General features: G+C 53.2%; 1 protein-coding gene across 2 annotated transcripts in view; it reads left to right on the top strand.

Moving 5' to 3' along the window:
- Positions 1 to 26,966, top strand: part of LOC134634052 (histone-lysine N-methyltransferase 2C-like) — a 48,176-nt gene that overhangs the window by 20,228 nt on the left and 982 nt on the right. The window contains exons 24-77 of one of the 2 annotated variants that reach the window (XM_063483088.1): positions 894 to 953; positions 1,607 to 1,709; positions 1,785 to 1,885; positions 3,452 to 3,580; positions 3,677 to 3,787; positions 3,869 to 3,981; positions 4,061 to 4,235; positions 4,409 to 4,486; positions 4,578 to 4,613; positions 5,163 to 5,306; positions 5,394 to 5,426; positions 5,803 to 5,925; positions 6,348 to 6,665; positions 6,747 to 6,820; positions 7,226 to 7,432; positions 7,911 to 8,024; positions 8,989 to 10,386; positions 10,462 to 10,725; positions 10,811 to 11,196; positions 11,276 to 11,451; positions 11,536 to 11,988; positions 12,114 to 12,466; positions 12,557 to 12,668; positions 12,772 to 13,179; positions 13,278 to 13,389; positions 13,470 to 13,536; positions 13,621 to 13,684; positions 14,303 to 14,535; positions 14,685 to 15,104; positions 15,427 to 15,534; positions 17,265 to 18,149; positions 18,298 to 18,558; positions 18,640 to 18,840; positions 18,920 to 19,081; positions 19,174 to 19,309; positions 19,426 to 19,549; positions 19,637 to 19,812; positions 19,892 to 20,004; positions 20,085 to 20,222; positions 20,313 to 20,358; positions 20,433 to 20,548; positions 20,626 to 20,724; positions 20,926 to 21,141; positions 21,222 to 21,349; positions 21,550 to 21,745; positions 21,830 to 22,039; positions 22,119 to 22,498; positions 22,818 to 22,930; positions 23,054 to 23,190; positions 23,276 to 23,403; positions 23,602 to 23,803; positions 23,884 to 24,000; positions 24,205 to 24,278; positions 26,824 to 26,932. In XM_063483088.1, the coding sequence (XP_063339158.1) occupies positions 894 to 953; positions 1,607 to 1,709; positions 1,785 to 1,885; positions 3,452 to 3,580; positions 3,677 to 3,787; positions 3,869 to 3,981; positions 4,061 to 4,235; positions 4,409 to 4,486; positions 4,578 to 4,613; positions 5,163 to 5,306; positions 5,394 to 5,426; positions 5,803 to 5,925; positions 6,348 to 6,665; positions 6,747 to 6,820; positions 7,226 to 7,432; positions 7,911 to 8,024; positions 8,989 to 10,386; positions 10,462 to 10,725; positions 10,811 to 11,196; positions 11,276 to 11,451; positions 11,536 to 11,988; positions 12,114 to 12,466; positions 12,557 to 12,668; positions 12,772 to 13,179; positions 13,278 to 13,389; positions 13,470 to 13,536; positions 13,621 to 13,684; positions 14,303 to 14,535; positions 14,685 to 15,104; positions 15,427 to 15,534; positions 17,265 to 18,149; positions 18,298 to 18,558; positions 18,640 to 18,840; positions 18,920 to 19,081; positions 19,174 to 19,309; positions 19,426 to 19,549; positions 19,637 to 19,812; positions 19,892 to 20,004; positions 20,085 to 20,222; positions 20,313 to 20,358; positions 20,433 to 20,548; positions 20,626 to 20,724; positions 20,926 to 21,141; positions 21,222 to 21,349; positions 21,550 to 21,745; positions 21,830 to 22,039; positions 22,119 to 22,498; positions 22,818 to 22,930; positions 23,054 to 23,190; positions 23,276 to 23,403; positions 23,602 to 23,803; positions 23,884 to 24,000; positions 24,205 to 24,278; positions 26,824 to 26,932 (10,940 nt within the window). The remainder of the gene's footprint in view (positions 1 to 893; positions 954 to 1,606; positions 1,710 to 1,784; positions 1,886 to 3,451; positions 3,581 to 3,676; positions 3,788 to 3,868; positions 3,982 to 4,060; positions 4,236 to 4,408; positions 4,487 to 4,577; positions 4,614 to 5,162; positions 5,307 to 5,393; positions 5,427 to 5,802; positions 5,926 to 6,347; positions 6,666 to 6,746; positions 6,821 to 7,225; positions 7,433 to 7,910; positions 8,025 to 8,988; positions 10,387 to 10,461; positions 10,726 to 10,810; positions 11,197 to 11,275; positions 11,452 to 11,535; positions 11,989 to 12,113; positions 12,467 to 12,556; positions 12,669 to 12,771; positions 13,180 to 13,277; positions 13,390 to 13,469; positions 13,537 to 13,620; positions 13,685 to 14,302; positions 14,536 to 14,684; positions 15,105 to 15,426; positions 15,535 to 17,264; positions 18,150 to 18,297; positions 18,559 to 18,639; positions 18,841 to 18,919; positions 19,082 to 19,173; positions 19,310 to 19,425; positions 19,550 to 19,636; positions 19,813 to 19,891; positions 20,005 to 20,084; positions 20,223 to 20,312; positions 20,359 to 20,432; positions 20,549 to 20,625; positions 20,725 to 20,925; positions 21,142 to 21,221; positions 21,350 to 21,549; positions 21,746 to 21,829; positions 22,040 to 22,118; positions 22,499 to 22,817; positions 22,931 to 23,053; positions 23,191 to 23,275; positions 23,404 to 23,601; positions 23,804 to 23,883; positions 24,001 to 24,204; positions 24,279 to 26,823; positions 26,933 to 26,966) is intronic. The other variant, XM_063483089.1, reaches the window with a different exon arrangement.

The raw sequence follows: 26,966 nt of genomic DNA, 5'->3' as shown, positions 1-26,966 counted from the left end.
GACAGAGGCGAGGCTGCCGGACACTGGCGCCACCGGGCCCTCTGACCACCACCAGTAGGCAACGGGTGAAGTGTCTTGCCCAAGGACACAACGACCGAGACTGTCCGAGCCGGGGCTCAAACTGGTAACCTTCCGATTACAAGGCGAACTCCCAACTCTTGAGCCACGATCACGATCACGTATAGACGTCCATTACTGTAAATAGTAACTATTAAGTCTAATATATCCTAGTAAGCTATAGTACTTTTTCCTTTGGGAAGCATCTGTGCAGTCTGCAATTCTATTGAAGAAAGATGTTAAATCTATTTAAGTATTGTAGAAAAATAATTGATTTCTGTGCATTTTTGTACACCTGCATTAAATTAAAGTTGATTACATCAATTAAGCATCACGAGGTGGAGGGTGGGGGGTGGTTCCCTATTTTTTTTTTTTTTTTTTTTTTTTTTTTGCTGGGAGTTGGCAGCCCTATTAGTTAGGTTGTTTAATATTTCTGCTAAGTACTCTTTAAAATAGCAGAATAGGGAGGATGGTGCAGGTTTAAGTTTATTAGATTGATCAGTATTGCTGAACTATGAAATATTTTGGCTGCAGTGTATTTTTTGCATACAGGTATAACAGAATAGCTTTAGTGTTTGTTTTTTAAACTTGAGTATGAACTTATACAAAATGCAGCAAGATATTAAAAAAACAGTTTTATTGATAAAACCGATACACTATACACTATATCAGATTCATATCAGTATCGGCAGATATCCAAATTTATGATATTGGTATCGGACATAAAAAAGTGGTATCGTGCCATCTCTAACACACACACACACACACACACACACACACACACACACACACACACTTGTTGTGAAGCTTGAGGCTGACGTGTGTGTCTGTTTCAGGGAGGACGGAGTCGTTGGCGCCCTTCATGGCTCAGATCGTCTCCAGGATCAGGGAACCCGGTCAGTGCCCCACTCTGTGGTATTCAAGCAGCGGCCCGTGGTCCTAATCCAAGCCCCCCCCCCCCCCGCCTCCGCTGGAGGCTCAGATTGTCCTCTGATAAGAAACGACCACTGAGGTGGATCCAGGGTCGCGTCGTAGTCCTGATGGTCTCCTGTCTGTGCAGATATTCATTCTGTAGACACTAGGGGGCGATCCAAACAGCCTCCCTCGTGGGCGCTTTCTTCTTGTGTCAAACATATGGGTTGGGGGCTAGAAGCGGCCCTCCTAGGGTCCAGTCCGGCCCTGTGGATGGCAGTAAAGCTCACGTATGAACCTTTGATTGATGTTAGTGTCTCAGAGCTCTGAGGGAACCTGATGTGATGATGTCAGTTTTTGGTTTGTTTCATGTCTCCAAACATCCAAAGCATTGATTTTTCTCCCATCTGAAACAAACTGAAGCACCTTAAAATGCAGCTCATCACACATGAGTGAAGTGGGTCACGCTGGGGGTCCTGGGATGGGCAAACAAACGTGCAGGAGGTCATGAAAGTTTGGTGTTTTCTGATCAAAGCGGTCAGACGGCGGTCGTTCGTGCTCCTGGAGAACATTTCCGTCTGAGCGCTTTAATCCAAGCGAAGCTGTTTGATGAAGTGAAAATTGTGTCTGTTTGCAGAGTCAAAGACGTACACTCAGGACGGAGTCTGCCTGACCGAGTCGGGCCTGTCTCACCTGCAGTCTCTGGTCGAACCTCTGACGTCGCCGCGCAGGTGGCGCAGGTAAGGCCGCCGCCCTCTCGTGCCGCGCCGTCAGGTCGATGTGGGCGGGCGTGATGCTCTGCTTCCTGTCTGCAGGTGTAAACCCAAACTGAAGCTGAGGATCATCAACCAGAACAGCGTGTCCGTGCTGCAGACCCCGGTGGATGCCGAGCCCGCCGAGCTGGACCACGGCAGAGGTCAGTCGCGCTCACTAGGGATGGGTATTGATAAGATTTTCACGATTCCGATTCCATTTTCGATTCTGTTTAACGATTCGATTCTTTATCGATTCTCTTATTGATTCTCTTATCGATTCTCTTATCGATTCTTTTTAAAAAAGGAGAACACTAAGGTCGATTAGCTTAGAACTTTGTTTTATATCTTGAACAAGATAGAAATTTAGGAGTAACATGGCCTTACAAACCCAACAGTGAGATCTTAAGAGATCCACAGCCTATGGCTCTTCAATGGGGTGTCACAGGGTCCCCGGGAAAAAATTGTAAATGTAAAATAAAATAAATATTCTTCTGTAGCAATAACAAAGTATAACATAAATTATTCTGTAGCAATTACACAAGAATATCCAGTAATGTCCCTGCCTACAATTAAACACATTCACTTACTGAAAATCGGGGGCATCTGCTGTGGCAAATGGGTGCAAGCCTTTGACCACAAACTTAGTCACTGCTCGGTGACATTCGTCTATCCTGGCCTGAAAGGAGACGCTACCGGCAGACTGCAGCGAGAACTGCCAGCATCTGAGCCAGCCAGACTCTGTCTCTCTCATCATGGTCACCTAAATGCACAGTAATGGCAGGTTTTGTAATAAGGCAGATCGCGCTAACATAATATGCACTGTTAGTTGATTATTTACCTGCCGCATTAACGGGAGAGGACGTGCAAACGTTACCGCTGCTGCTGGGTTGAGATTCACGAGTCCGGAGAGGAATTAAAAACACGACATTCATTTAAGGTCATCGCGTGTTTTGTGAGCAAATGCTTTTGCATATTCGTAGTGTTTCCTCCCTTAAATGAAATATCTACTTTGCAAGTATTGCAAGTTGCCCTGTTGTCATCCGTTCTCGTAAAGTATAACCAAACTTTTGAGCGTTTGAGCCGCCATGTTTCCTGCCAGGTAAATTCCAAGGAATTGAAACAGTGGGAACCGGTTCTCAACAAGAACCGGGTTTCGATACCCATCCCTAGCGCTCACCGTTACGCTCGCTCAGGTGTGGAGTTTCTCACCTGAACGTGTGACCTGCATGGATTCATTCTGCAGGCTGAAGCGTGTTTTAGCCACCAGCAAGTTCGTGTTGTGCTCGAGGTCACGCCGAGTTCACTGGACCGCTGACCTTTGACCCAGCTGAGCCGCCTTCAGGTTCATGTTTCTTCTCTGACGTTACAGCATCAGATCAAAGGAGGTCATTCAGTCTTTGCAGAGGCTCTTATTTTGAAAGTGATTCTGTCTGACTTCCTGTTGTCATTGTGAATAGACTGTGTTATTGGTCGGGTGGTTTAAAGTCACATGATGCTAAAGCTTCCTGTCAGCAGGTGTACTGACGCTCTTCAGAGTCTGTGTACGTAACCAAGGTTACCTTGTTTGTTTGGATTTAGGATTGTGGGCGGAGTCGTCGTGTTCTGTGACCTCGTGAATAAACGTGCTCGCCGTGGCTGTGAATATGACATCGTTTCAGCGTTAGCGCCGCCGTCATAAACTTTATTTAAACGGGCTGAAAACGACGCTATCGATGTTTTCACTGCAGCTCCGCTCGACTGCGAGATGAAATCTGACTCCAGCCCCGAACGAGATCACATCCAAGACAATGACATCACCAAGGAGCCCGATGTCGCTGACGGCAACAAGAAGAGGAAACGGAAACCCTACAGGCCAGGTGAAGAGGGAACGGGGCCTGGGATAGGTCAGAGCAGGGTTCTGTGCGGACATGTCTCCATGCCAACCAGTCTGTGTGTGTGTGTATGTGTCTCAGGTATCGGCGGGTTCATGGTGCGTCAGCGTGGCGCCAAGGCGGGGGTGGGTCCAAACCGCATCAAGCTGTGCAGGAAGGATTCGACGGAGATGCTGCCGGGCCGGGATGAAGGTGAGACGCCTCTCGCCTGTGGACACGCCCACCTTTCACCCACTGCTGATGTCAAAAACAAACTCTGTGTTTTGATTGCAGATGTTGCCATGGAAATGGCGCCCACAATCACTGACCAGACATCACAGAAGTCGAAGAAGAGGTACAGGAAGAAGAAAACGAAGCTGGAGGAGACCTTTCCCTCTTACCTGCAGGTAACACACACACACACACACACACACACACACACAGAGAATCCCTGCACTCTGATTGGCTGATTCCTCCTCTCTCCAGGACGCATTTTTTGGTCGAGATCTTCTCGATCGGAGCAGACAGGTGGACAGGGGGGCGGGGCCAGAAGCAGCAGCCAGTAGCCAACCAAGAGCAGCGACAGGTAACCTGAAAGGCCCAACTCCTGGATTTCAGGCCCCTCCCCTCTCTGGCGCCAGCAGGAAGGCGGCAGTGCTGCGTGAGTTACTGCTTTGTTTACGTTTTTATCAGCATTTCATCCTCACTCATCATTGGCTGAGGAGCTTGGTAGAGGATGATGCCACTTCCTGTTGACGGACAGAAAGTGTCATGACCTTTACTCGGGCTTCTGAATCGTGAGTGAATCGTGTTTGTGTGTGTGTGACCATCCAGCCGGGTCGGAGGGCGGTCTCGTGGATCTGTCCGACGTCCTGAACACCGACCCTCACATCCTCGCCACCGGACACACAGGTACTCCCATCAGCCCCTTCACCCTCTGCCCACTCAGGGACCACACCAACGAAGAAGAGCTCACACCATAACTGTGTGTATTTGTTTCCAGGTCAGTTCCAGGTGGAGCGCTCCCCGTCTCCATTTGGTAAGACTCCCCAGGAAGACCTCCTCCTCCTCCTCTTTCTCCTCCCCTTCCTCCTCCTCTTTCTCCTCCCCTTCCTCCTCCCCTTCCTCCTCCTCCTCTTTCTCCTCCTCCTCAGTCTCACTTTGGTTCAGTTTTGTGTTTCTGGCCAAAATAAATTTAATAAACTACAAAATGAAACGGCTGCAGTTCCTCTGACGTCCAGCAGAGGCAGCAGTCAGTCAGGCCCCATACAAACTGTCTCTGGAGATGATTTCCTTGTTCTCTTGTTAGGGGCGTGGCCTCTTTGACTTGACAGGTGGTTGTAGCTGTCTGCTAGCTTTACCTGAACTCAACCTGTGGACCACGTTTGTGCTGCTGGAGCCTTCTGAAACTTTTCTTCCTCTTCTGCTCCTGTTTGTTCTCCTCCTCCTCCTCCTGTCCTGTGATATAATGGCCTGAATCATCTTCTTCTCCTGCAGAGATCAGACTCATTCTTCTTCTGCTGCTTCCTGCTGACCTCCAGTCTGTCTGTGCATTTGTCTCTCTTATTTAAACCCCCCCCTCTCTCAGCAGGTCTGGACATCAGCTCTGTGGCACATGACGCCTCTTTGACTTCTGAGCCAACAGGAAGCAGTGGGCGTGTCCAGAGGGCAATGCAGGAAGAGCCTCTGGACGCCATCTTGAGTCCTGAGCTAGATAAGATGGTCACTGATGGTGAGTTGAAGAGGGTCTGAGAGGCAGGAAACAGGAAGTGCTCACAGATTCTAGAGCAGCTGATTGACGAGTGTTCTTCTGTTTCAGGTGCCATCCTTAGCAAGCTCTACAAGATCCCAGGTAAGACCGAGCACCTGTGTGGGCATCAGCGCCATAAGTCAGCCAAGGGTTTATTAATCTAACTAAGATGATTGACCAATCAGAAACAGGGACAGGTCAGCTGACAGCAAAGCGACTGAAAAGGGAAGTTGGCACTTGGCTTCAAACGTATTCGTTATTAAATGTTGAGCAGCTGCTTCCACACAGACAGCGTCGCATGGATACAGGTGACACTGTCATCCATGACCTCGTTAGTCCTGTTGATGAGTCGGTGCTCGTCACCATCACGCTGTCATTGAAAGCTCACGTCATCCATGCTGAGCGATGCTGGAGGAAATAATGTGCGTGTGTGTGTGTGTGTGTGTGTGTGTGTGTGTGTTTGTGTGCGTGTGTGCAGAGCTGGAGGGAAAGGACGTGGAGGAGGTGTTCACTGCTGTCCTCAGTCCAGACAGCAGCAACAGCCAATCAGAGCAGAGTCAGCACACACATGCGGCTGCTGGGAGCAAGACGCACAACACAGGTACAGACACACACACACACACACAGGTACACACACACACACACACAGTGACCTCTGTCTGAAGGCGTTGGTGATATTTCAGAACAATAAAAACTACAAACATGTGAACCCGAGCCGTGTTGCGTGGCGATGTCACTAACGTCATGTAACCAAAGGTTAGCTGAATGTAACTGTTTCAGTTTCCTCGTTATGCTAACATTTGTCTGCTCGATGTTTGAGTGAGATACAAACTTTAAAAGTTTATTTCTGGGCCGCTTCGCTTCCACCGTCCACCATTTTTTCCAAACATTTCTTTGACCTGCAGCTGTCTCGCCATCGTTTTTGTTGATAAGTCTGAACCTAAAAACAGTTTATGAGGGTTCAGATGAGCTCTGTTTGAACCTTCCAATCACCTCTGATCACCTGTATTGATCACCTCTCAGGTGCCGCGCCATTTCCTCGCCTCCCACTGATGAACGGCCTCTCACCAGCTGCTCCTCCTATGATGCCCGGGGTCCAGGGTCCAGTCAGCTTTAGGGTCCTCCCTACCGAAAACCCCACCCCCATCCAGGGCCCCACCTCTGCATTAGTTTCAGCCAATCAGCAGGCTCCGGCCGGCGAGGGCGAGCAGGACGCGCTGTCAACGGCTCAGAGGAGCACGCTGAAGTGGGAGAAGGAGGAGAGTCTGGGAGAGATGGCCACCGTCGCTCCGGTGCTCTACTGTAACACCAACTTCCCCCAGCTTAAGCAGCAGTACCCAGGTACACACACACACACACACACACACACACACACAGTGTGTTCAGTGTGTTGACAGAGCTGACAGCTGTTTCCTGTGGCAGACTGGCCCACCAGAGTGAAGCAGATCACCAAGCTGTGGAGAAAGGCCAGCGCTCAGGACAGAGCACCCTACGTGGTGAGTTCCTCCTCCTCTTCCTCACTGTGTGAAGGACTCTGAGAGCTGAGGAAACGTTATAAAAGTGTATAAGAGCCTGTTCATTGGACCTTCGTCCTGTGAACAGGCTCTTGAGTCCTTTTGAGTTGTTTCCAGAGTGTTGATCAAAGGTGTCCATTTAAAGCAGCAGGGTCATCTTCGAGCTGCAGACCCTTCAAGGACTCAGACAGCTGCTGTCTGAGTGCGATCAGTGTCCACACTGTCACAGTGTCCTTGTTCTGTAACAGTGTGGACACTGATTACAGTGGATTTGATTCCAGTACTGTAAAGATTAAGAACTTTGAGCCACGTGCCTGCTCATCAACCATGATGGCGTTCGTTTAGCGTCCTTGCCGTCTCTGACCGCGTGCTGTTTTCCCTCTGCAGCAAAAAGCTCGGGACAATCGAGCGGCTCAGCGCATCAACAAAGTGCAGCTGTCCAATGACCCGCTCAAACGCCACCCGCCCTCACAGCAGCAGCTGTCCGCGCCGCTGGGACCCTTTGACACTGTTTCCATGGAGATAGAGATGCCGTTCAAGGACCCGCTGAGGCCCAAGGAGTCGGAGCAGGAGCAGGAGTGGAAGTTCAGACAGGTGAGCAGAGCCCGAGAGCTCCACACGTCCAGATGTCCATCATGGTGACGTAGCAGCAGAGCGAGAAACCAACAACCAGACTCCAGTCAGAAAGCACCCGATTTAACAGAAACACACTTTAGTGATGCAAACAGCAGCGCAATGCATGATGGGACACAGAGCGCTGCCTGCTGCTTGTAGACACACTCTTTAAAATTAGTCATGCAAATGTTTCTGCACAACAAGTCAAAGGCAGCGCTCCCGGGTCGGCAGGCTGGACGCCACCGCTTCAACCTCGAGACCGTCGCGTAGACTAAATCGCCATAGAAACAATCCGTACTCACTCCAAGGCTGGCGCTGGTTTCCCGCTCTGAGTAGTAACCATGGTAACCAGAAGGCAGCATGCCGTGGGGTGTATTTGTGATGAAGATGATGCTGTGATGTGCATGCCCGCTGAGCCGCCCTCCCTCACACTAACGTCTCTGATGTCATTGAAAAGGGAGGGGTTAAAGACAGAGGGGAAGCCGATAAGAAGAGGCAGGAAATCCCCCCCCAAAGCAAAAAATCTCCAACAGATACAGATTGTCCCTGCCAGGCATCCGTAGCAGCTCCGGTAAGACCTCAAGGCCAACCTGTCGGAGGCAGACTTCCTGGATCCACGAGCCTCTGAAACCCTCTGACCTCACCTCAGGATTCACTCTGGAGCTCCATAAACTGTCAGGAACTTGTCAATCGGCCTTTAAACGAGCCAGTGGGGCGTCAGTCAGAGCCATCAAACTTCAACAGTTTAAATAAAGAGTGACGGAGCTCGAGGCCCGGAGCTGAGCGAGGGTTTTGGAGCCGTGGAGCCGGCCTCAGCCTCGTCCTCCTCTCTGGGCCAAAGGACGGCTTAAATTTGAAGGAGGGAGGGAGGAAGAGGAGGGGTTAGCTCTGATCTGACACAAAGTCACAAGTCTGTGCTGGCCCAGAGTTGGAGGCCGTGGCCCGAGTCTGCCTGCGAGCTGACTGCTTTTATTCTGAAGGGGTGCTGCCTGGCTCTGAATGTCTGCTGAGAACGGCTCAGGAAACTTCTGCTCTGCCTCCTCCAGACTCCTCCTTACAGCACCTCCACACAAACACATTCTGTCCGGTGTCCTCCATCCATGCATGTGAGGGAGGAGAGCTCAGATCCAGACCTGCTCCACACTTACTCTATTAAAGTCTGTTTCCACGCACAGCTTCTTTTTCGCTCGGCTTTATGGTTAAAATCATGTTTAAGGGTTGGAGGAGTTGTGGGGACGTGACTCCTGGGATTTTATTCTGAAAGTCAGAACAAACTGGAGCCTCAAAAACGTCCAGCAGAGGCAGCAGTGAGTCAGTCCCCATACACTCCCATGTTAGTCAGACATGTTTACAGCTGTGTTCTCTGTAGGGTTTCCTCTTTGTAACACCTGGTGTTATATCTCAGTCGTTCAGCGTGTGTCTGTCACACCTCAGTGTTTCTGTGTTGACGTGTTTGAGCTCCACCTGTCGCCCTCACGCCTGTCGCTCTGTGTCTGCCTGTCTCCCCGCCCGTCCCTTCTGTTTTTCTCTCTCAGCAAATGCGTCAGAAGAGCAAGCAGCTCGCCAAGATGGAAGCCACCCAGAAGCTGGAGCAGGTGAAGAATGAGCAGCGGCAGCAGCAGCAGCTCCTGGCCAGCCAGCGCCTCTCAGGCCCCCAGTCGCCTGAATCTGGCAGCCACAGCCCCGTGCCCCCCGGAGGAAGCACCTCCCCTCAGCTCCACCCGGGTCTCAGGGAGGGTCAGCCCAGGCAGCACCTCCTGCAGGGAAGTTCTGGACCAGCGGACGACATCTTCCTCCGGCCTCAAGCACCGCCCCCTTCTGGCTTTTCCTCACTCCCTCAATCCCCACATCCCTCCTCTCCCCTCCACCAGCCAACATCTTCCCCCCAGATGTTCTCTCCCCCCTCCTCCCGCCCTTCCTCACCCTGGGACCCCTACAGTAAGGTTATAGGCACTCCTCGGCCCTCCTCTTCCCAGCCTGGAGGCCCCGCAGCCTCCCAGCAGCAGCATCACAGCTCCCTTAGCACCTCCCCAGCCCATGACGTCGTAGGCTCTCCTGCTCCATCCCCCGACTCCAAAACACCTGACGTCTTCAGAAGCCTCGGGCCACAACCAGGTAACCCCACCCCCGACCCTTCAGTCAGACATGCCGGCGTCCGAGTGGCCGAAGCCTACCAGAAGACGAACGTGCGAGTCCCTGCGCCCGAGTCATGCAGTCGTCAACTGGTCCAGGGTGGTGTGTTTAAGGCCCCCATGCCCCCTCAGCAAGAGGCATTTGGTGGTGGAGGAGGAGGAGGGAGGAGGGACCTGTCAAGGCTCACAGACCCAAGTTTTGTCCCCCCTCCTTCACAGGAGCCTCCCTTCCCCTCCAGCCCACTGTCAGGTCTGGGCTCCCCCCACCGTAGCCCCTACGCCCAAGCGCCCGGCACGCCCAGACCAGATTACACTCAGCAGATGTCCGACCCCTTCACCCAGCAGTCACCTATGACCTCCCGGCCCTCTCCGGATCCCTACACCAACCCTCAGACCCCTGGCACGCCGCGTCCCCACTCTGACCCCACATACCTCACCACACCGCCTGCGCTGAGACCAGACCAGTACAACCAGCAATCCATGAGCCGCCGTCCCTCCCCCTCTCACCCAACCCTCGATCCCTACGCCTCCAACCCGGGCACACCCCATCCAGCTGTCACCGACCGCTTCCCCCGATCACCAGGGAGTCAGCGGACCGGTGACCCCTACGCACAGCCCACAGGTACACCGCGACCCTCGCCGGATCCCTACGCTCAGCAGCCCTCTACACCACGACCCCAGAAGGCCCACGAACCATTCAGCCAAACCCCAGTCGAGAGCTTAGCTCCTCAGCCTGCAGCTTCCGCTTCATCCCCTCTGGCTCCAGGAGACCCAGGGACCTTTACCCCAACGCCCCACCAGGTAACATCACAGCCCACGGCCTCTATTCTCTGTCACAGAGTCGCGTCTTCTTCTACTCATCTTTTCTCTGGTCAGTTACAGCAGTCACCAGGAAGACAACAACAGCAGGACTCATTTCCCAGAACCCCCAGCAGCCACACCCCAAAGCACCCTGGGATGTCAGAAGAGAGCTTCTCTGCTTTGGCCAGTCACACTCCGGGTCACGATCCGTTTGAGCAGGGTCACATGACACCAGGCCGACCGCAGACCGACAAGACGGCAACCACTGAAATATCTGCTTTAGACGGGTCGATGAGTGCGATGCCTCAGCTTGGTGACTCAGGGGAGAAGCTGAGACAGGTGAGACAGTCCATGTTTGTCTGGTCGAGTGTTGCTGGTTCTCGTGTGTTTAGCGTGTTCATCTGTCCTCCTGTTTTCTGTGCAGCGTCAGCGGCTTCGGGAGCTCATCCTGAGGCAGCAGCAGCAGAAGAGCACGTTACGGCAGGAGAAGGGTCTGCAGGAACCGGCTCCTGGACTTGCTGCACCCCCGGCTGCTCCAACAGGATCCTCCGCTGGTTCTGGCACACCTCTTCACAACTGGTCGCAGGACGACTCCTCCAGCTCCAACTCCACCGCTTCTCCTGTCCAGACAGACCCATTTGGGCGCCCTCCGCCCCCATATCCTGGCACAATACGGCCTGCCGGGGCTCCAGCCCTGAGGTTCCCTGGAGGGTTCCCAGGAGAACAGCAGAGGGGTTTCGCGCCGACCGAGGCTTCTTTCCCCAGACAGAGCCTCCCCAGAGAGCTGGGTGTCCGAGGACCAGGATCGAGGTGAGAGGAGCAGAAGAGTCCTGGTTGAGATCTGATGGTTTTTTGTGTGTTTGTGACTTACACTCGCTGCCCTCTGCAGGTTTGGAGCTCCAGCTGGCCTCCATGAGACTTTCCTGCGTGCACCCCTAGGATCAACGCCTGCCTCTGGACTCGGTGCTGTAGAGGTTCCTGTTCAGATGAGGAGGCCAGTGCCCGGGGACTTCACCGCCATCCGTCCCCACGGGACTCCAAACGCTCACTCGCACATGATGCATGGTCAGCACAGCTCCTCTGATTGGCTGATCAATCAAAAATGTTGAAAATGAACTTGATTGATAAAAAAATTCTCTCCCCCCTCAGGTGTCCCCCAGCCCTTCCTCCCTCGCTCTCTCCCCATCCAGCAGCACAGCATCATGGGACAGCCCTACATTGAGCTTCGACATCGCGCTCCAGAGAACCGCCTGAGGCTGCCCTTCTCTCTTCCTTCAGCCACGGACCCCGAGGCCCCTCTCCTGCATCCCAGAGACCCCCACCCACCTGCCATCAGACCTGGTCCTGGGGCCAGGATGGGTGAGACGCTGATGGCTCAGCAGATGATGATGGCAGGCGCCGTGGAGCAGCTGAACCAGCAGGATCCTCAGCAGCAGCACCTTGGCCACACGGCGGCTCTGACTCAGACCGGCGAGCCGGCGCTCTCGGGAGCCGATGGAATCGAGGAGCACCTGGAAGGGGAGGACTCGGCTGTGAAGGACCTGGAGGATGTAGAAGTGAAGGATCTGGTTGACCTGAACCTGAACCTCGACCCTGAAGATGGTATGAGCGATCGAGTCCGGGTCCAGCTTATTTCACCTTGGCTAAATCCAGAAATTACACCTGATCTGAAGCAAGTTATCGATCCTTCTTCACCTTGACTGACACGTCCTCTAACTCTGTTTCAGGTAAAGAAGACCTGGACCTGGGTCCCAATGACCTCCACCTCGATGACTTCCTGCTGTCGGGGAAGTTTGACCTGATCGCCTATGCCGACCCTGAGCTCAACCTGGAGGACAAGAAGGACATGTTCAACGAGGAGCTGGATCTGGGCGAGCCAGCGGAGGAGAAGGAGAGCGGAGAGAGGAAGGATGGAGTTGGTGGTTCTAGAAAGACTGACAGCAGCTCCCACCTGGTCGAACAGATCAAACAGGAAGTGAGGGACGACAGGAAGACGGGGGCAGCTCCACCTGGGGTCGTCGCCACCAGCAAACCCCCGGGAGCTCTAGGACTTGAGGTTTCCTCTGTCCATCACATCAAGGTGGGACATTTTTAATTTATCAATAATAAATATTAATCAATAATTAGTTCAATAAGGAGAACATAATAAATAACCCACCACTGCCTCCAGGAGAAGCTGGAGGACTCTGGTTCTGTTTCAGGGGCTTTGTCATCCCTCAAGCCCCAGGAGCAGGTACCATCCATGGGCATGGTATCCAGAGTTCAGCCCCCTGTGACCACAGGTAAACAAGCCTGAGCTGCCCCCCTCGTGTTCTCGACCAATCATTGATCTAATCAGCAGATTTGAAATGGAAGAACTATTTCTGATTGCTCTTCCTCTCCCAGGACAACAGCCTGTCTTCCAGCAGCAGCAGAAGCCTTTTGGGCCCCCCTCATCCTCGCCTCAACTCACCCCCCACCCTCAGGCTGTCTCAGTGTCTCCTCACACCAGTCTGCCTCCTCAGGCCCCCCAAGGCCCGCCTCACCCACTGCCTCTCCAGCCTCCTCACCTCCTCCTTACCACTCAGACCCAACCTCCACATATGGGGACCTCCACGCAGAGCCAGACCCAGGGTACCTTTGCTCAGACCCAGGTCCAGGACCAGAACAAACTAAGGCCTCTGCTTCTGGAGGAGCAGCCGCTTCTTTTGCAGGACCTCCTGGACCAAGAGCGCCAGGAGCAGCAGCAACAGAAACAGATGCAGGCCCTGATCAGACAACGCTCCACCACAGACTCTGCGTTCCTTGGTGTGGGTAAGTCCAGAATCCTGAAACTCCCCCCTGAAGCACCGTTGGACTGTCTTTCTCATGAAGCCCCTGCTGAGCTCTTGTGTTCTTGTTTTGTCCTGCAGACTTTGATTCCATTACAGACCCCATCATGAAGGCAAAGATGGTGGCTTTGAAAGGCATAAACAAAGTGATGTCTCAGGGAAACCTGGGTCTGAATCCCATGGTCATCAACAGGTATGACCTTCTGACCTCAGTGTTCTCTGAACGTTCCCTCTCTCAGCTTCATTTGAAGTCTTTGTCTGTGTGCGCGTCAGGTTCCAGCAGCCTCCAGGAGCCCCGGGTCCTGAGGTCCCCCCTCAGCCTCCACACCTGGTATTACAGGTATGTTGAAGGACTCGGACACAGTAACTGAACACACGGGACAGAGCATTTCTCTAACATGTCTGCGGTCTTTCTCTGTGTCAGGAGGGAAAGGTGAACCCTCAGCTGGTGCAACCCAACCCCCCGAGCTTTGGCTCCGGGTTCAGCAGTGAGTATCAGAAACCAATCAGAGCAGCTTGAACAGGTTATTGTGCATTCAGAGCAGTGGTTCTAACACAAAGCCCGGGCAGAGCCTTATATGGTCACATAGAATCTGAAAGAGACCAACTGGTTTTGGTTTGGTTGCATTAAAAATGAGTGGAGTGACTGAACGTGTGTTTCACCTGGGTGGCTGTAGCTCAGTAGAGAGCAGTGTCTAACCCCGAGTTGTTCTTGAATGTTAGAAACGTGTGCTTGTAGGAATGATGAATGAGGCAAGTTGTATAAAGTGCTTTGAGTGCTCAGAGTAGAAATGTGCTAATTCAGTTTAAATGACCTGTAATAACCTTCATATCCACACTTTCTAATCTCTAATTCAAACACAACCAACACGATGAAGAGGATCTTCCTCAGACACAGAGGAGGAAGACCAGGCACTCATTTATGAGCTCTGATCAGTTTACGCCTGCGTGTAAACGTTTAAAGTTCAGTTCTTTCTGGAGCCTGTGCAGACAGCAGAAACAGCTGCATCAAAGTTTCTCTTTGATCGCATGCTGCTGTTTCTTCTCAGCCACATGTGAGCGAGGTCAGATTCCTTCTTCTCCTCATCACTAAATTCTGACTCCAGATGAGCCCAAGCGGCCGCAGTACGAGGACTGGCTCGGAGAGACGCAGCAGCTCCTGCAGATGCAGCAGCGCCTCCTGGAGGATCAGATCGCCGCCCACCGCAAGACCAAGAAGGCTCTGTCAGCCAAACAGAGAACGGCCAAGAAGGCGGGCCGTGTCTTCGCAGAGGAGGACGCCGCCCAGCTACGCTACATCAGCGAGCAGCAGGGAGTGGTCCAGAAGCAGCTAGAGCAGGTAACGGAGTTGATCTCAGTGCAGAATAAATCCAGATTATCAGATCAGACTGTGGTCGGCCGGGGGCAGCCAGTGAGGCAGTGAAATCTGTAAGGGACTATTTTCAGCGGCGGGTTGATCCACAGTGAGTGCTTCTTGTCTGTGTTCAGATCCGGAAGCAGCAGAAGGACCACGCCGAGCTCATCGAGGACTACCGGACCAAACATCCTCAGAGGGGTCTACAGCAGCAATCGGCACCCCCCCTCCCTCAGAAGCTGCTCTCACAGCCCATCGTGCCCCTGCAACCCCACCCGGGCGGCCCCGCACCGGCCCGTCTCCCAAATGTACCTCCCGGTTGGACTCCAGGGGGTGGGGCTCCAGGGGTGATGGGGCAGAGGATGCCGCCTCATCAACCCCCTCAACTCCCCGCCGGCCTACCCAACAGCCCGCAAGTACCCCCACACACCCAGGCGCCCTCTGCCATGGTGCCGGGCCTCGCAGCTCAGACGGCAGGCTTTACTGCCGCCTCCCGAGGCCCCGCCGGAGGTCCCAATGGAGCCACAGTGGATGGAGCTGGCCCTGCCCCTCAGGTAACAAACATGGCTGCTGCACCCCACTGATTTAGACCTGATCCAGAACCAGACTCGCATCATAAATTAGTAGATGGGGAAGGGGGGATTATCTCCATATGCTTGAGCCCTCATACCTTCACAGGAAGTTCAGTCTAATGCCGGTCGACATCTGGATCTGTCAGTCCATCTTTTCTGTATCTCTGAACATCTGTATTAGGAAAGCCAATGAGGGGGGGGGGACCCTGCAGTAACACTGGTTCATGTGAGCTTACTCTCTGAAACAAAAGTAAAGCCTGCTCCTGGGCGCTGGCTAACCCCTCTGACTCCGCCTCCTCCACAGGTCAAGTTTGACGACAACAACCCGTTCAGCGAGGGTTTCCAGGAGAGGGAGAGGAGGGAGAGGCTGAGGGAGCAGCAGGAGAGGCAGCGGGTTCAGCTCATGCAGGAGGTAAAACATCACGGAGGAGGAGGAGCAGAGCGAGCTGGGTCAGGCCTCAGTCAGCAGAGCTCCTCCTCATAAAGCACGTCCCCTCTGACTCCACAAGTTTCTGTTTAACCACAACATGAAGACGTTCATGCTCTCACAGCTGGAGCACGCCCTGGTTAAGAACCATGAAGGAGCGCAGTGTGTTTCCTAAAACACACTCAGAGCATTAGACTGGAGTTGGTGTTAAAGACAGTAAACCAGTTTAAGCAGATGGGTTTAGACTCTAATAAGGGAAGAGAGCCAGTATTGCTGATTTCAGGAGGAAGTGAATCCCAAAGTCGGGGAGCAAAGCAGCTGAACGCTCTGCTCCTCTTAGTGGTGAGACGGGAACAATGAGGTGAAGACCTCAGTGAATGAGAGGGAGTAAATCACACAAGTAGGGAGGGACCAGGTTATGGATACACGTCAAAGTGAAGGAGACTCGAGCATCTACAGGCAGTGGAGCTGATGAAGAACAGGGTGATGTGCTCTCTCTCAGTATCTGAGAAGTGACAAGGATAGGAGCAGCATGTGGGGCGAGGAAGGGAATAAGTGTAGGTATGCAGACCAGGTGGAATGACAAAGTGCTGTCGAGGAGGACACCCAGACTGTTACCCTGAGGGGAGGGGGGGGTGGAGGTGTTGTCAGTATTAATGGAAAACCTGTAACCTGTGCTGACAAGCTTCAGTTTTATTACTACTGAGTGTGAGACAGCTGGAGGAGAGCCATGATTTAACCTCACTGAGGCAGGAAGAGAGGGCATGGGTGGAAGGGTGAGACTGGGTTTGGAAGGAATATACAGCTGAGTGTCAGCTGTGTAACAGTGAAAGCTAATATTTATGTGGAAGCACTTAAGTGATGAATAACAGAGGCCCCAACACTGAACCCTGGGGAACACCGGCAGAAACAGGAAATGAACTTGAAGAGTGAGCTTTAAATTGAATGAACTGAGAGATGTGAGGTGAACCAGGCAGGGAGGACAGTCTTTCCAGAGGATGGTGTGGGAAATCAAAGGCTCAGCTCGAGAAGGATGAGGATGCTGAGGAAACTGGAGTCAGCTGCCATCAGGAGGCCACTGGTCGTTTTTAATAGTCGTTTCCTGTGAAGTAGATGGAAACCAGACTGGAATAGTTCATAGAGATTATTGTTGTTACTGAGACGTGTGTGAAGCTGAGAGGAGACCATTTTCTCAAGAGTTTAAGAAACAAAGAGGAGGTCGGATATCTGAATGAATTTATCTGTACCAGGCTTTTTAAGAATGGGAGTAAAAGAGGCAGGTTTCAATGATGAAGGAACAAGTCCAGTACTGAGGGAAGACTGAATAATAGTGATAATAATGGGGGCCAATGAGGTATGACAGCCTTTAACGAGGACAGTGGGAAGAGGGTGGAGCTGACAGACAGATTGAATCATTATTGGTACATCCGGTCCTTGGGGGAGAGTCAAACTTGAAGATGGTTGAATGGTAGACAAGGAGGGGAGCAGGGAGTCGGTTTCAAGGACTACAGCTCCAGCAGAGGTGTCAATATTAGAAATGTGGGTTAGGGTAAGAAGGAAAAGAGTCTGGAGGCCTGGTTACATCCACGAGAACAGATTAAACCACATGAGTATGTCGTTGTTGTGTGTGTGAATAAAGCGTGGTTGTCAGGGGTTAAAGGTCAGAGGTGTCTGCAGCCTCCTCCTGCTCATGAATCCTGTTGATGTGCTTCCAGGTGGAGCGCCACCGCGTCCTGCAGCAGAGACTGGAGCTGGAGCAGCAGAGCCTCCTGGGGGCCTCCGTGCCTCCTGCCGCAACTCCGTCGGGTCCTGCCTCCGGAGGGGACGGTTTGACTCAGATGCCCTTTTTCAGCTCTGAGCTGCCCCAGGACTTCCTCCAGACCTCCAGACCTCGACCTCAGCACCACAGCCAGATGGCAGCGACCTTTCCCCTGCAGGCGGGCCTCCGCCAAGGCTTCACAGTGAAGCCTCTACTCCCTGGAGCACCCCCTGTTCCAACAGGTGAACCCCCCATGAACGTGGCTCCTTCCAGCCTCCAGACCAGGCCGAGGCTCCCTGGCCTCACAGGACCCTCAGCCCCAGGGCAGGCACACCCAACTGGGATAGGAGCAGCAGGAATGCCCTCCTCCCATCCGGCAGGGCAGGGACATCTATTCGGACACGACTCCTCCTCTTCCTCTCCCTCCACTCCTCTGGCCACTTCCTTCCCCTGCTCCTCCTCTGGTGGCCCCGCCTCCCTCATCCAGCTGTATTCTGACATCATCCCAGACAATAAACCGAATAAGAAGAGGAGTAGGAAGAAGGACGGGGAGGAAGCCACAGGAGGAGGGGGGGCCAGGACGCCACTGTCCTCACAATCTGATGACCTCACTGCCCCTCCCACCCCTGCTGTCTCTGACACTGCGTGCTCCACACCCACCTTTGGCAGCATGGACCAATCAGAGCTGTCTTTCCCTCAGAGCTCCTCCCTCTCTGGTCTGGCCCCATCATCAGAGCTGGAGAGGCAGCTGTCCATCATCTCTGCAGCCCAGCAGAGAGCCTCCAGGCTGGGCTCAGAGTGCCAGAGAGGGCCCCTGTCTGCAGCTCTGCTGGAGGTCAAGGTGCGCTTGTTTTCACACTTCATCCCACTTGTACTGCAGTGGTAGTAATGCTGTGATAGTGGATGAACTATGGTATTGTGTGTACTGCAGTAGTACTGCGGTGGTGTGTGTGCTCCTGTAGCAGTCACTTTCCTGGGTCTCTCTGCAGGAGGAGCGTGAAGAGGCCGCAGCCTGTGGAGCCGGGGTGGTGAAGATGGAGGAGGGCCGGGCTGAGCCGTTCTCCCCCACGTCTCCTCATCAGGCAGGCGACGCAGGTAAGGAGCTGCTCAGACACCTGCTAAGGGACAAGACCTCCCCTGCCAACACGCCATCGCCCATCACCCAAGCTCCGCCTGTCGCCCGGCGACAGCTGTCCAGCGATGGCTGTCGATCTGAAGAGGAAGATGCACCTGGTTCCCATGGCAACATGGTGAGGAGGTGGCCAGGGCAGACAAATGGAATGTCATGTGACCTTTTAGTTAAAAAAGCTGATCACGTGCTCCACCTCCAGGTGGCGAGGGACGGTCCTGCCTCAGAGCTGCTGGACGCCTTCGGCAGGAAGAAGACGCAACGCTGCAAGAGACCCGCCCGGCCCAACAAAGACCGAGCTCCTCCCAAGTACAAAAGGAAGAAGAAGGAGGAGGAGGAGAAGGCGCTCCAATCCTGCTCCACCTCTTCCTCCTCTGACCCGGTGGTGACACACCTCAGACAGGTAGAGCCCCGCCTCCTCCTGTTTACTGAGCAGGAAGTAGTTGTGTCTGAAAGTTTAAACCTCTCCCCTCCATCAACAGCTGGCAGTGCTGCCCCTCATGGAGCCGGTCCTGGGGGTGGATCTCAGTCTGTTCCCCCCCTACGGCAGCTCCTCTCTGGGCCGAGACTCCAGGCTGAGCGGCTCCTTCGGCAACGCCTGCCTGGATGGAGTCACCGACTACTACTCCCAGCTCATATACAAGGTACCGCTGCATGGGTACTGCAGTAATACTTGAGTAATGGTGTAGTACTGCTGTTTAATTTTGCTTACATCACTTCCTGTCTGCTCCTTCAGCAGAACAACCTCAGTAACCCCCCCACTCCTCCGGCCTCCCTGCCACCGACACCGCCTCCTGTTGCCAGGCAGAAACTGGTGAACGGCTTCGCCACGACAGAGGAGCTGACCAGGAAGGAGGTCGGCGAGCAGGACGGTGAGATAGCCTTATTTGACCCATTGCTTTATCTGACAGGCACAGGTTAGCCTGTGCAGATGTGACAGTGTGGCCGTAAGTATGTGGACACCTGACACCTCCTGTTTCTACCTCAGTGAAAGGTGTGTCGGCTCTGAAGCTGAAAGGGGAGGAGCTTCTCAGTTTAAACCATCCCTCCAAGACAGTAGATGTGCCTGCCTCCCTCCCAACCCCACCCCACAACAACCAGGAGGAGCTCAGGTAAGCCCCGCCCCTCAGATGTGAAGCCAAATGCCTCGTCGTCATCTTGAGTCGCGCTGACTCTTCTTCGTGATTTCTCATCCTCAGGGTCCAAGACTCATCAGAGCAAGATGACCCCGACAGCTACGTTCCATCGTCGTCCCCGGAGAGCGTGGCGGACATAGAGGTCAGCCGGTACCCCGACCTGTCCTTCATCAAGCTGGAGCCTCCCTCACCCTGCCCGTCGCCTACACTACCCATGATCCCCTGTGCTTGGGGGAAAGGTGAGTCAGCCACAGCGTGACTGGAAGGTGTCTCCTGACTGTTCTGACTGATGCTCACCTGTTGCTCACCTGTGTGCAGGCTCTGCAGTCAAACAGGAAGTGAAGACTGAGACAAACCATCAGGGACTTCCTTCCTGCTCGAACACAGACCTGGTTACCATAGCAATAACCCTGAACCCCACTGCAGCCCAGGTAAACATCTCTTGCTATTAATGTTGATGTATCAGTAGCCCCTCCTCCTGGTCATCATCGCTGTGACCCTGTGTTTCCAGAACGTTCCAGGAGTGATGGCGGCGGTGGCGGAGCTGCTGCGGGTCCCCGTCCCTGTGAACTACCAGCTGAGCCGAGCGTCCGGTCCCGAGCAGAGCTCTCTGGCCCTGCTGGCGAGCGTGCAGGTGCCGCTGACGCAGGTGAGATGGCTGCACCCCACAGCATTGTTTCATCGCAGTCGGTGCTGAGCGTCTCTCCAGGTGACTGACAGCTGTTTGATGTGTTCACAGGGTTCAACCGCCACAAAACAGAGAGCGGCCGCCACAGGAAACACAGGTCTGCACACACACTCACACACTCACGCACGCACACGCCTCTGCGTCTGTTCATATCTAACCGTGTGTCTACAGGTGTCAGAATGGACTTCAGCCAGCAGGGCGGCGCTGCCACCACCAGGCCTCAGTGCTGCAGCTACTGCAAGGTGTTGCTGGGAAACGGAGTCCGCATTGTCAGGGAGCTCAAACAGGTTAGACGCCTCAGAGGAGACGGTCAGAGTGACCTCACAGTGGACAGGAAGTCACCCTCTGTGTGTGTGTGTTACAGGAGGGTCAGTCCGGACCCGGCTCCAGCTTGCTCTTCTGCAGTCCCAACTGCTCCACCATCTACACCAGCGACCTCCAAAGCAGGTCTGCAGGCACCAAGGTGAGGCCCCGCCCACACCGCAGGTGTCACAGCCTTCATTTGGCTGATGTGTTTGGCACTGAGATTAGGCACAGACGATGGTTTAGTTACAATTATAGTGGTAGTTGTTACGATTGGCTGCTGTGGGGGGTGGGGGTGTGTTTTGTTGTTTTCTTCTTGGTTTCCCACAATGCACCGCTGTAACGCCTGTCCCGCTGTCAGTCTGCAGTCCCTGTCCTGCTCTCCGGCTCCGAGTGCCCCCCTCCCACCAGGGTGCAGCACCAGTACACCAACAACATGTCCTCCATTGCCGTCCACTCCCTCCCCCGTGCTCCCTCCTCGCCTCCCCCGACATCCTCCTCCTCCTCCCCACCTCTCTTCTTCCCATCTGCCTCTGCCATCACCATGGAGACCAGACCTCGCATGGACAGCCTCAAGGTGGGTGTGGTTACCTGTGAACTAACATTGTACTGAGTCAGGTCATTGATTTGAAGACTGACTATTTGACCGGCTTACAGGTGAAGGTAAAGTTGAAGCCCCGCCCCCGAGCAGTCCCAGGTGGGGAGGACTCACTGTCATCGTGCCATGGAAAGAGGATGAAGAGTTCCCGCTGGCGGCGCTGGAGTGTTAACATCACACTGAGCAGGTATGTTAGGGACCTCATTTGAACCTCACCTACTAGTTTTCGGCACCTGTGGGGGAAGGGGCGGAGCCTCTGCTCCAGCAATGACCACTGTGTTTGAGGATAACAGCCTGTGCAAGTGCACGTGGCACCACAACGCCCTCAGCTGCGCTTCATCAGACCTGGACGTTGTGTCATCAGTAATCTTTCTCTTTTTCACGCAGGGGTACTTGCATCTCTAATGAGGCGGTTGCCTTGCCAACAGAGGATGAAGTGGATGAGCTGTTGAAGAACCTGGGGGCGTGTCTTCGTCCAGACCCATTACCCAGAGACCAGCGCAGGTGCTGCTTCTGTCACCAGCAGGGCGATGGCCAGACAGACGGACCGGCCAGGCTCCTGAACCTGGACTTGGATCTGTGGGTGAGTGCGCCGCTCTCTGCTCTGAGTCACTGGAGGCGGCGCAGTGCGGCCCATTGACCTGTCGTCCATGTGTTTGTGTCCCAGGTGCACCTTAACTGTGCCCTGTGGTCCAGCGAGGTGTACGAGACTCAGGCGGGTGCGCTCATCAACGTGGAGCTGGCTTTGAGGCGAGGACTGACGCTGCGCTGCGCTCACTGCCAGCAGACCGGCGCCACGAGCGGCTGCAACCGCCTCCGCTGCACCAACACCTACCACTTCACCTGCGCCCTGCAGGCCCAGTGCACCTTCTTCAAGGTAAGTGCAAGGCTGAGTTACACCTGAGCCCACGCCCACCGTACACTCCTCCTCACCCTGCTCCTCCTCTGTCCTGCAGGATAAGACCATGCTCTGCCACCTCCATAAACCCAGGATGGTTCCTCTCAGCGGGGACAGGTCCTGCGGCGGCTCACCCTCCTCCACTCCCGGCTCTGCCCCTGACCCGGCGGCTGTGGCGGCCTCTGACCCGTATGACTCAGAGCTGCGATGCTTCGCGGTGTTCCGCCGAGTGTTCGTGCAGCGGGACGAGGCGCGCCAGATCGCAGCCGTGGTGCAGCGCGGCGAGCGGCAGCACACCTTCAGGGTCGGCAGCCTGCTGTTCCGCGCCATCGGCAGGCTCCTCCCACAGCAGATGAGAACCTTCCACAACGAGACGGCCATCTTCCCCGTCGGTTACCATGCTAACCGTATCTACTGGAGCATGCGCCACAGCAACAGGTAAGAGCAGCAGCGTGCAGATTATCAATCAGAATCAATGTGCGGTAGCCACACCCACCGCTGTGCTACATCACATTGCCCACTTTTCTTTGGTGGAAGACAAAGTTTAGATCTGCAGGAAGATGTTTATGTTAGGAGCTTTTACTGTGAAAGGTTGCAACAGGAAGAAGGCCGTCTGACACGGAGTAGTGATGGAGGTGTCGGATTACCAACTACAGTGTGAGAGGGTGTTTAGCTCCCTCTGCAGTGATTGGTCTGATCACAGGTAGACGTCAGCAGTGATTGGTCGGTCTGATGGCTCTCTGCTCGTGCTCCGCAGACGCTGTAAGTACATGTGCTACATCGAGGAGGAGGAGGGGCAGCCGCTGTTCAAGGTGAAGGTGGTGGAGAAAGGACACGATGACCTCATTCTGACCGGACCCACGCCCAAAGGTAACCATCACCTGTGTGTCTGCACCGACTGTCATCAGCAGCACTGCTGCTCCTCAGGAGCACGGCGATGAACCAAACTGTGCGTGTGTGTGTGTGTGTGTGTGTGTGTGTGCGTGTGTGCAGCTGTGTGGGATCAGATCCTGGATCCCGTCTCCCAGATGAGGACCTCCAGCGGGACTCTGAAGCTGTTCCCAGTTTACCTGAAAGGAGAAGATCTGTTTGGTCTGACCACGTCTGCGGTGACCCGAATCATCGAGTCTGTACGTCCAGAACACACACACACACACACACACACACACACCTTCAAACAGGAACCCAGACTCACCTGTTCTCTGTGTGTTTTAGTTACCTGGCGTGGAGGCCTGTGAGCGTTACACCTTTCGTTACGGCAGGAACCCCCTCATGGAGTGGCCTCTGGCCTTCAACCCGTCAGGCTCCGCCCGCTCCGAACCCAAAGCCTGTCAGGCCAAAAGGTATGTGCTCTGAAGCGATGATGTCACTTTCTGTTAAGCTGCTGATGGAAGTGGCGAGCGGGTTGGGCAAAGTGCACCTGCTCTGCGTTGTGTTGTGACATCATCAGTGTGGCTGGGACAGAGATCTGCTCAGGCCTCCATCACAGGTTTCTGTAGAACACACCCACAGCTGCCTGACGCCCTCCTCTCCCCCCTCAGACCCTACCTGCTGGCCAGCATCGCCCCCAGGTGTCAGGGCTCGGTGGGCTCCATCGTGGGCCTCGTCCCCGGCGTCATCTCTCTGTCTCCGGGCGAGTCCGTGGCCAGCGCTCACCAGGGACGCCACTCCAAGTCCTCGCAATACCGCCGCATGAAGGCTGAGTGGAAGAGCAATGTGTACCTGGCACGCTCCCGCATCCAGGTGGGTCACCTGCAGCACGGCCCGAACACCTGACCGCCAATGCAGGACAGGAAGCTGACTGTTTGTGTGTGTGATCGCAGGGTCTCGGTCTGTACGCTGCCAGAGACATCGAAAAGTGCACCATGGTCATCGAATACATCGGCACCATCATCAGGAGTGAAGTAGCCAATCGCAAGGAGAGGCTGTATGAGTCACAGGTAACGCGCACACACACACACACAGGTCTGCGACTTCTGATGTTCAGATCTGAGTCATGTCGACTGAAAGCTGTCGTCTGATTGGTTTGTTCACATGTCACACAAACATAAACAGTCAGTGACATCGGTGTGAAGGGGGTGGGGCCTGCACGTCTCGCGTCCACAGAGGGTCATGTCTCACTCGTGTTGTGTGCCTGTGTGCAGAATCGCGGCGTGTACATGTTCCGGATCGACAACGACTACGTGATCGACGCCACCATCACCGGGGGACCCGCCAGGTGAGTCCAGCTCAGACCGGTTCAGTGCTGATCTCAGACCTGCACACACCTGACCCGGTGAGCAATGTTCCCTCTAAGCTGCGCACGTGCGCAATTGCGCACTGCTGGCACGGTCTCTGCGCACAGAAAATTTGCATTGCGCACAAAAAAAATCTAACCTGAATTGAAATTAAAATTAAAACTTTAACAATTCTGTTCTGCAGTGTTAGTCAGTAAGTGACTGGCTGCTCCCGTATGGGATTAGAACGATGCCACCTTATCCCATAGTCCAGCCAATGATGCGATTCACATTCGTATATACGCAGCTAATCAGCGTGGTTGACAGGCTATGACAGCGTCCTTATGTGCCGACACCGGTGTTTTAGCGAGCAAAGCGGCGTGGCTGATGTGGAGTGAAGCCACGTTAATGACAACGTGTACAACCATTGGAGATGTGAGCAGGACAGACGGAACAACTGACGGGAAAAGTGTGGACTTTATACCAGTTTTTAAATTGTGTTGATAGGCCACGTAAAACCAGAGTTATGATAAAAATATCTGCAATGTTTGGTTTTCTTCCTGAATACTATCGTTGTTTATATTTACTGCGGGAAGAAACGGTAAAAACGTCGTTTTATAAGGAAAACGCTCGAAAGCCTGTGAGCAAAAACAAACTCCACCCCCCTCTCCCTTTCCTATTCGTCCAAAAAAGTACCATGTCGACCAATCAAAAAAATGATATGGCAACGTGGCATCTAGTTGTTACAAAACTGGGGGAAGTTTTAGGAGTGACGGCGTGTTTTGAGATGTGAGAGATTTGCGACGTTTAGCACAAATCTTGTGTAGTTAGTGTGTAGTTAGTGTGTAGTGTAGTCAATAGTTTTGTTGTGTGTGTCAGAACAATGAGGCGACTGCTGAATGTTACAGGTGTTACAGGAGTGATACATCTCCTGTTGTCAGGCCTGCAGGTATCAGGCTGTTGTTCTCCTTTATCTCATAGTGGACACAAATAATTTTTTGGAGTGGCACAAATAATTTGTGTGGCATCAAGTTTGATGCAGAACAGCTGATTGTTCTGTAAATAGTTTGAAATGTTTATTTAAAAACGCCTTGGCTGCATTAAAAAAACAGCTGCAAAAAACTTTGTTTGCCAAACTGAGTTACTTTTTTGAAGAAGTAACTATATAATTAATTGCCTAACATTGGTCATTATATCCTGTATTTTGCAGACAGAGTTACAGACTCTCTCCCAGACCACAGACTCATAATACAAGTCAGAGCTTTTTTAAAAAAGAAAGTTGTGTTTTTAAAATTGGAGTTCAAGTTATTTTTACTTCCAATAGTGTTAACATACTACACAGGTCATGAACAAGATTTTTTTTACATTTTCATTGTAAGTGGGCTAAAGCAGTTAATAAAAGTAGTCTAACATAAATGTAAATGCTGTAATTTGATTACTTTAATAAACATGTAACTTGGATGGATTAGATGCTGGCGTGACCACAGTGCACACGTCTGCTGTCGCTCACAGTGGTCCAAGGGATCGCTCAGGGAGTTTGTGTGTTCGCTCAGACACATGAAACATTGCTGGTGAGCCCTTCCTGTACAGATGCTCAGGTGAGCGCCCCCTGCTGTTTCAGCAAGGAGGTGATCAAACAGTCCTGATGATCAGATGTAGTAAGAGGCTATCGTGAAGAAGTGTGTGTGTGTGTGTCCACCTGGGGTCTCTGCCCAGTTGGACTTGAAACACCTCTCCTGGGACGCATCAGGTGTTCTGGTGTTTAAAGATGTGGGTGAGCAGCAGCTCAGTTTGAGCTCCTCACCTGTCAGGGAGCGCTCAGACACTCCTCAGAGGAAACTTTCCTTTCATCTGGTGCTCACAGGTGAGGGCGGGGCTGTGACGTGATGACATCACAGCTCAGCTCCAGTGTTTTTACTGCCCCTCTGAATTTAACTGATTCATGTTTGCAGTGGAAATCACACGTGATGTAAGAAAGTCACGTGATGAACCGCTTTGCTCAGGAACAAATGAAACTCTGAAATAAACCAAACGTTAACATTTAGATGTTATCTAGGTGACGTGTATACCTCATGTGTTATTGTGCCGGAAGTCAGGCGTTCTCACTGGCTCTAGTGACCCTTGACCTCTCGGTCAGCTGACAGCTGGTGGGGTAATGGACGTCTCCGAAATTCTCAGAGCACTTCTTACAGATGTGATGTCCTGATAAGTCGAGCAGATATTTCAAATTTACTCATCAACATTCATTAAAACTTTATTTATGTCACGGTCCCAAATTTTTATCCGCTGTCCTCCGACATCCCCACGTTTGAGTTTCAGACTAAATGCATTCTGGGATATTTGGCTGCACCAAGTCCAAGTTCAGGTGTGTAGGGGGGGGCTCAGGTGGCTCTGCATTGATAAATATCCAAACCAGCCGAGTTCTGATAAACTCTGAGAGCTCAAAGTGAAAACCTGATGAAGGATCCCAGCAGGGTGCAGGAATTTTTAATAGTGTTGATTGGTCTGTTGACCTGTGAAAGACCCGCCTCTGTGTGTGATTGGCAGGTACATCAACCACTCGTGTGCTCCCAACTGTATCACTGAGGTGGTGACGGTGGAGAAGGAGAACAAGATCATCATCAGCTCCTGCAGACGCATCCAGAGAGGAGAAGAGGTAAGGCCCGCCCTCCATCAGTCAGCACCTCAGA

The sequence above is a fragment of the Pelmatolapia mariae genome, linkage group LG9 (assembly GCF_036321145.2).
Source record: "Pelmatolapia mariae isolate MD_Pm_ZW linkage group LG9, Pm_UMD_F_2, whole genome shotgun sequence".
Taxonomy (NCBI): domain Eukaryota; kingdom Metazoa; phylum Chordata; class Actinopteri; order Cichliformes; family Cichlidae; genus Pelmatolapia; species Pelmatolapia mariae.
Note: the sequence above shows the minus strand (reverse complement) of the source record. Positions and strands in the feature narration are given on the sequence as shown.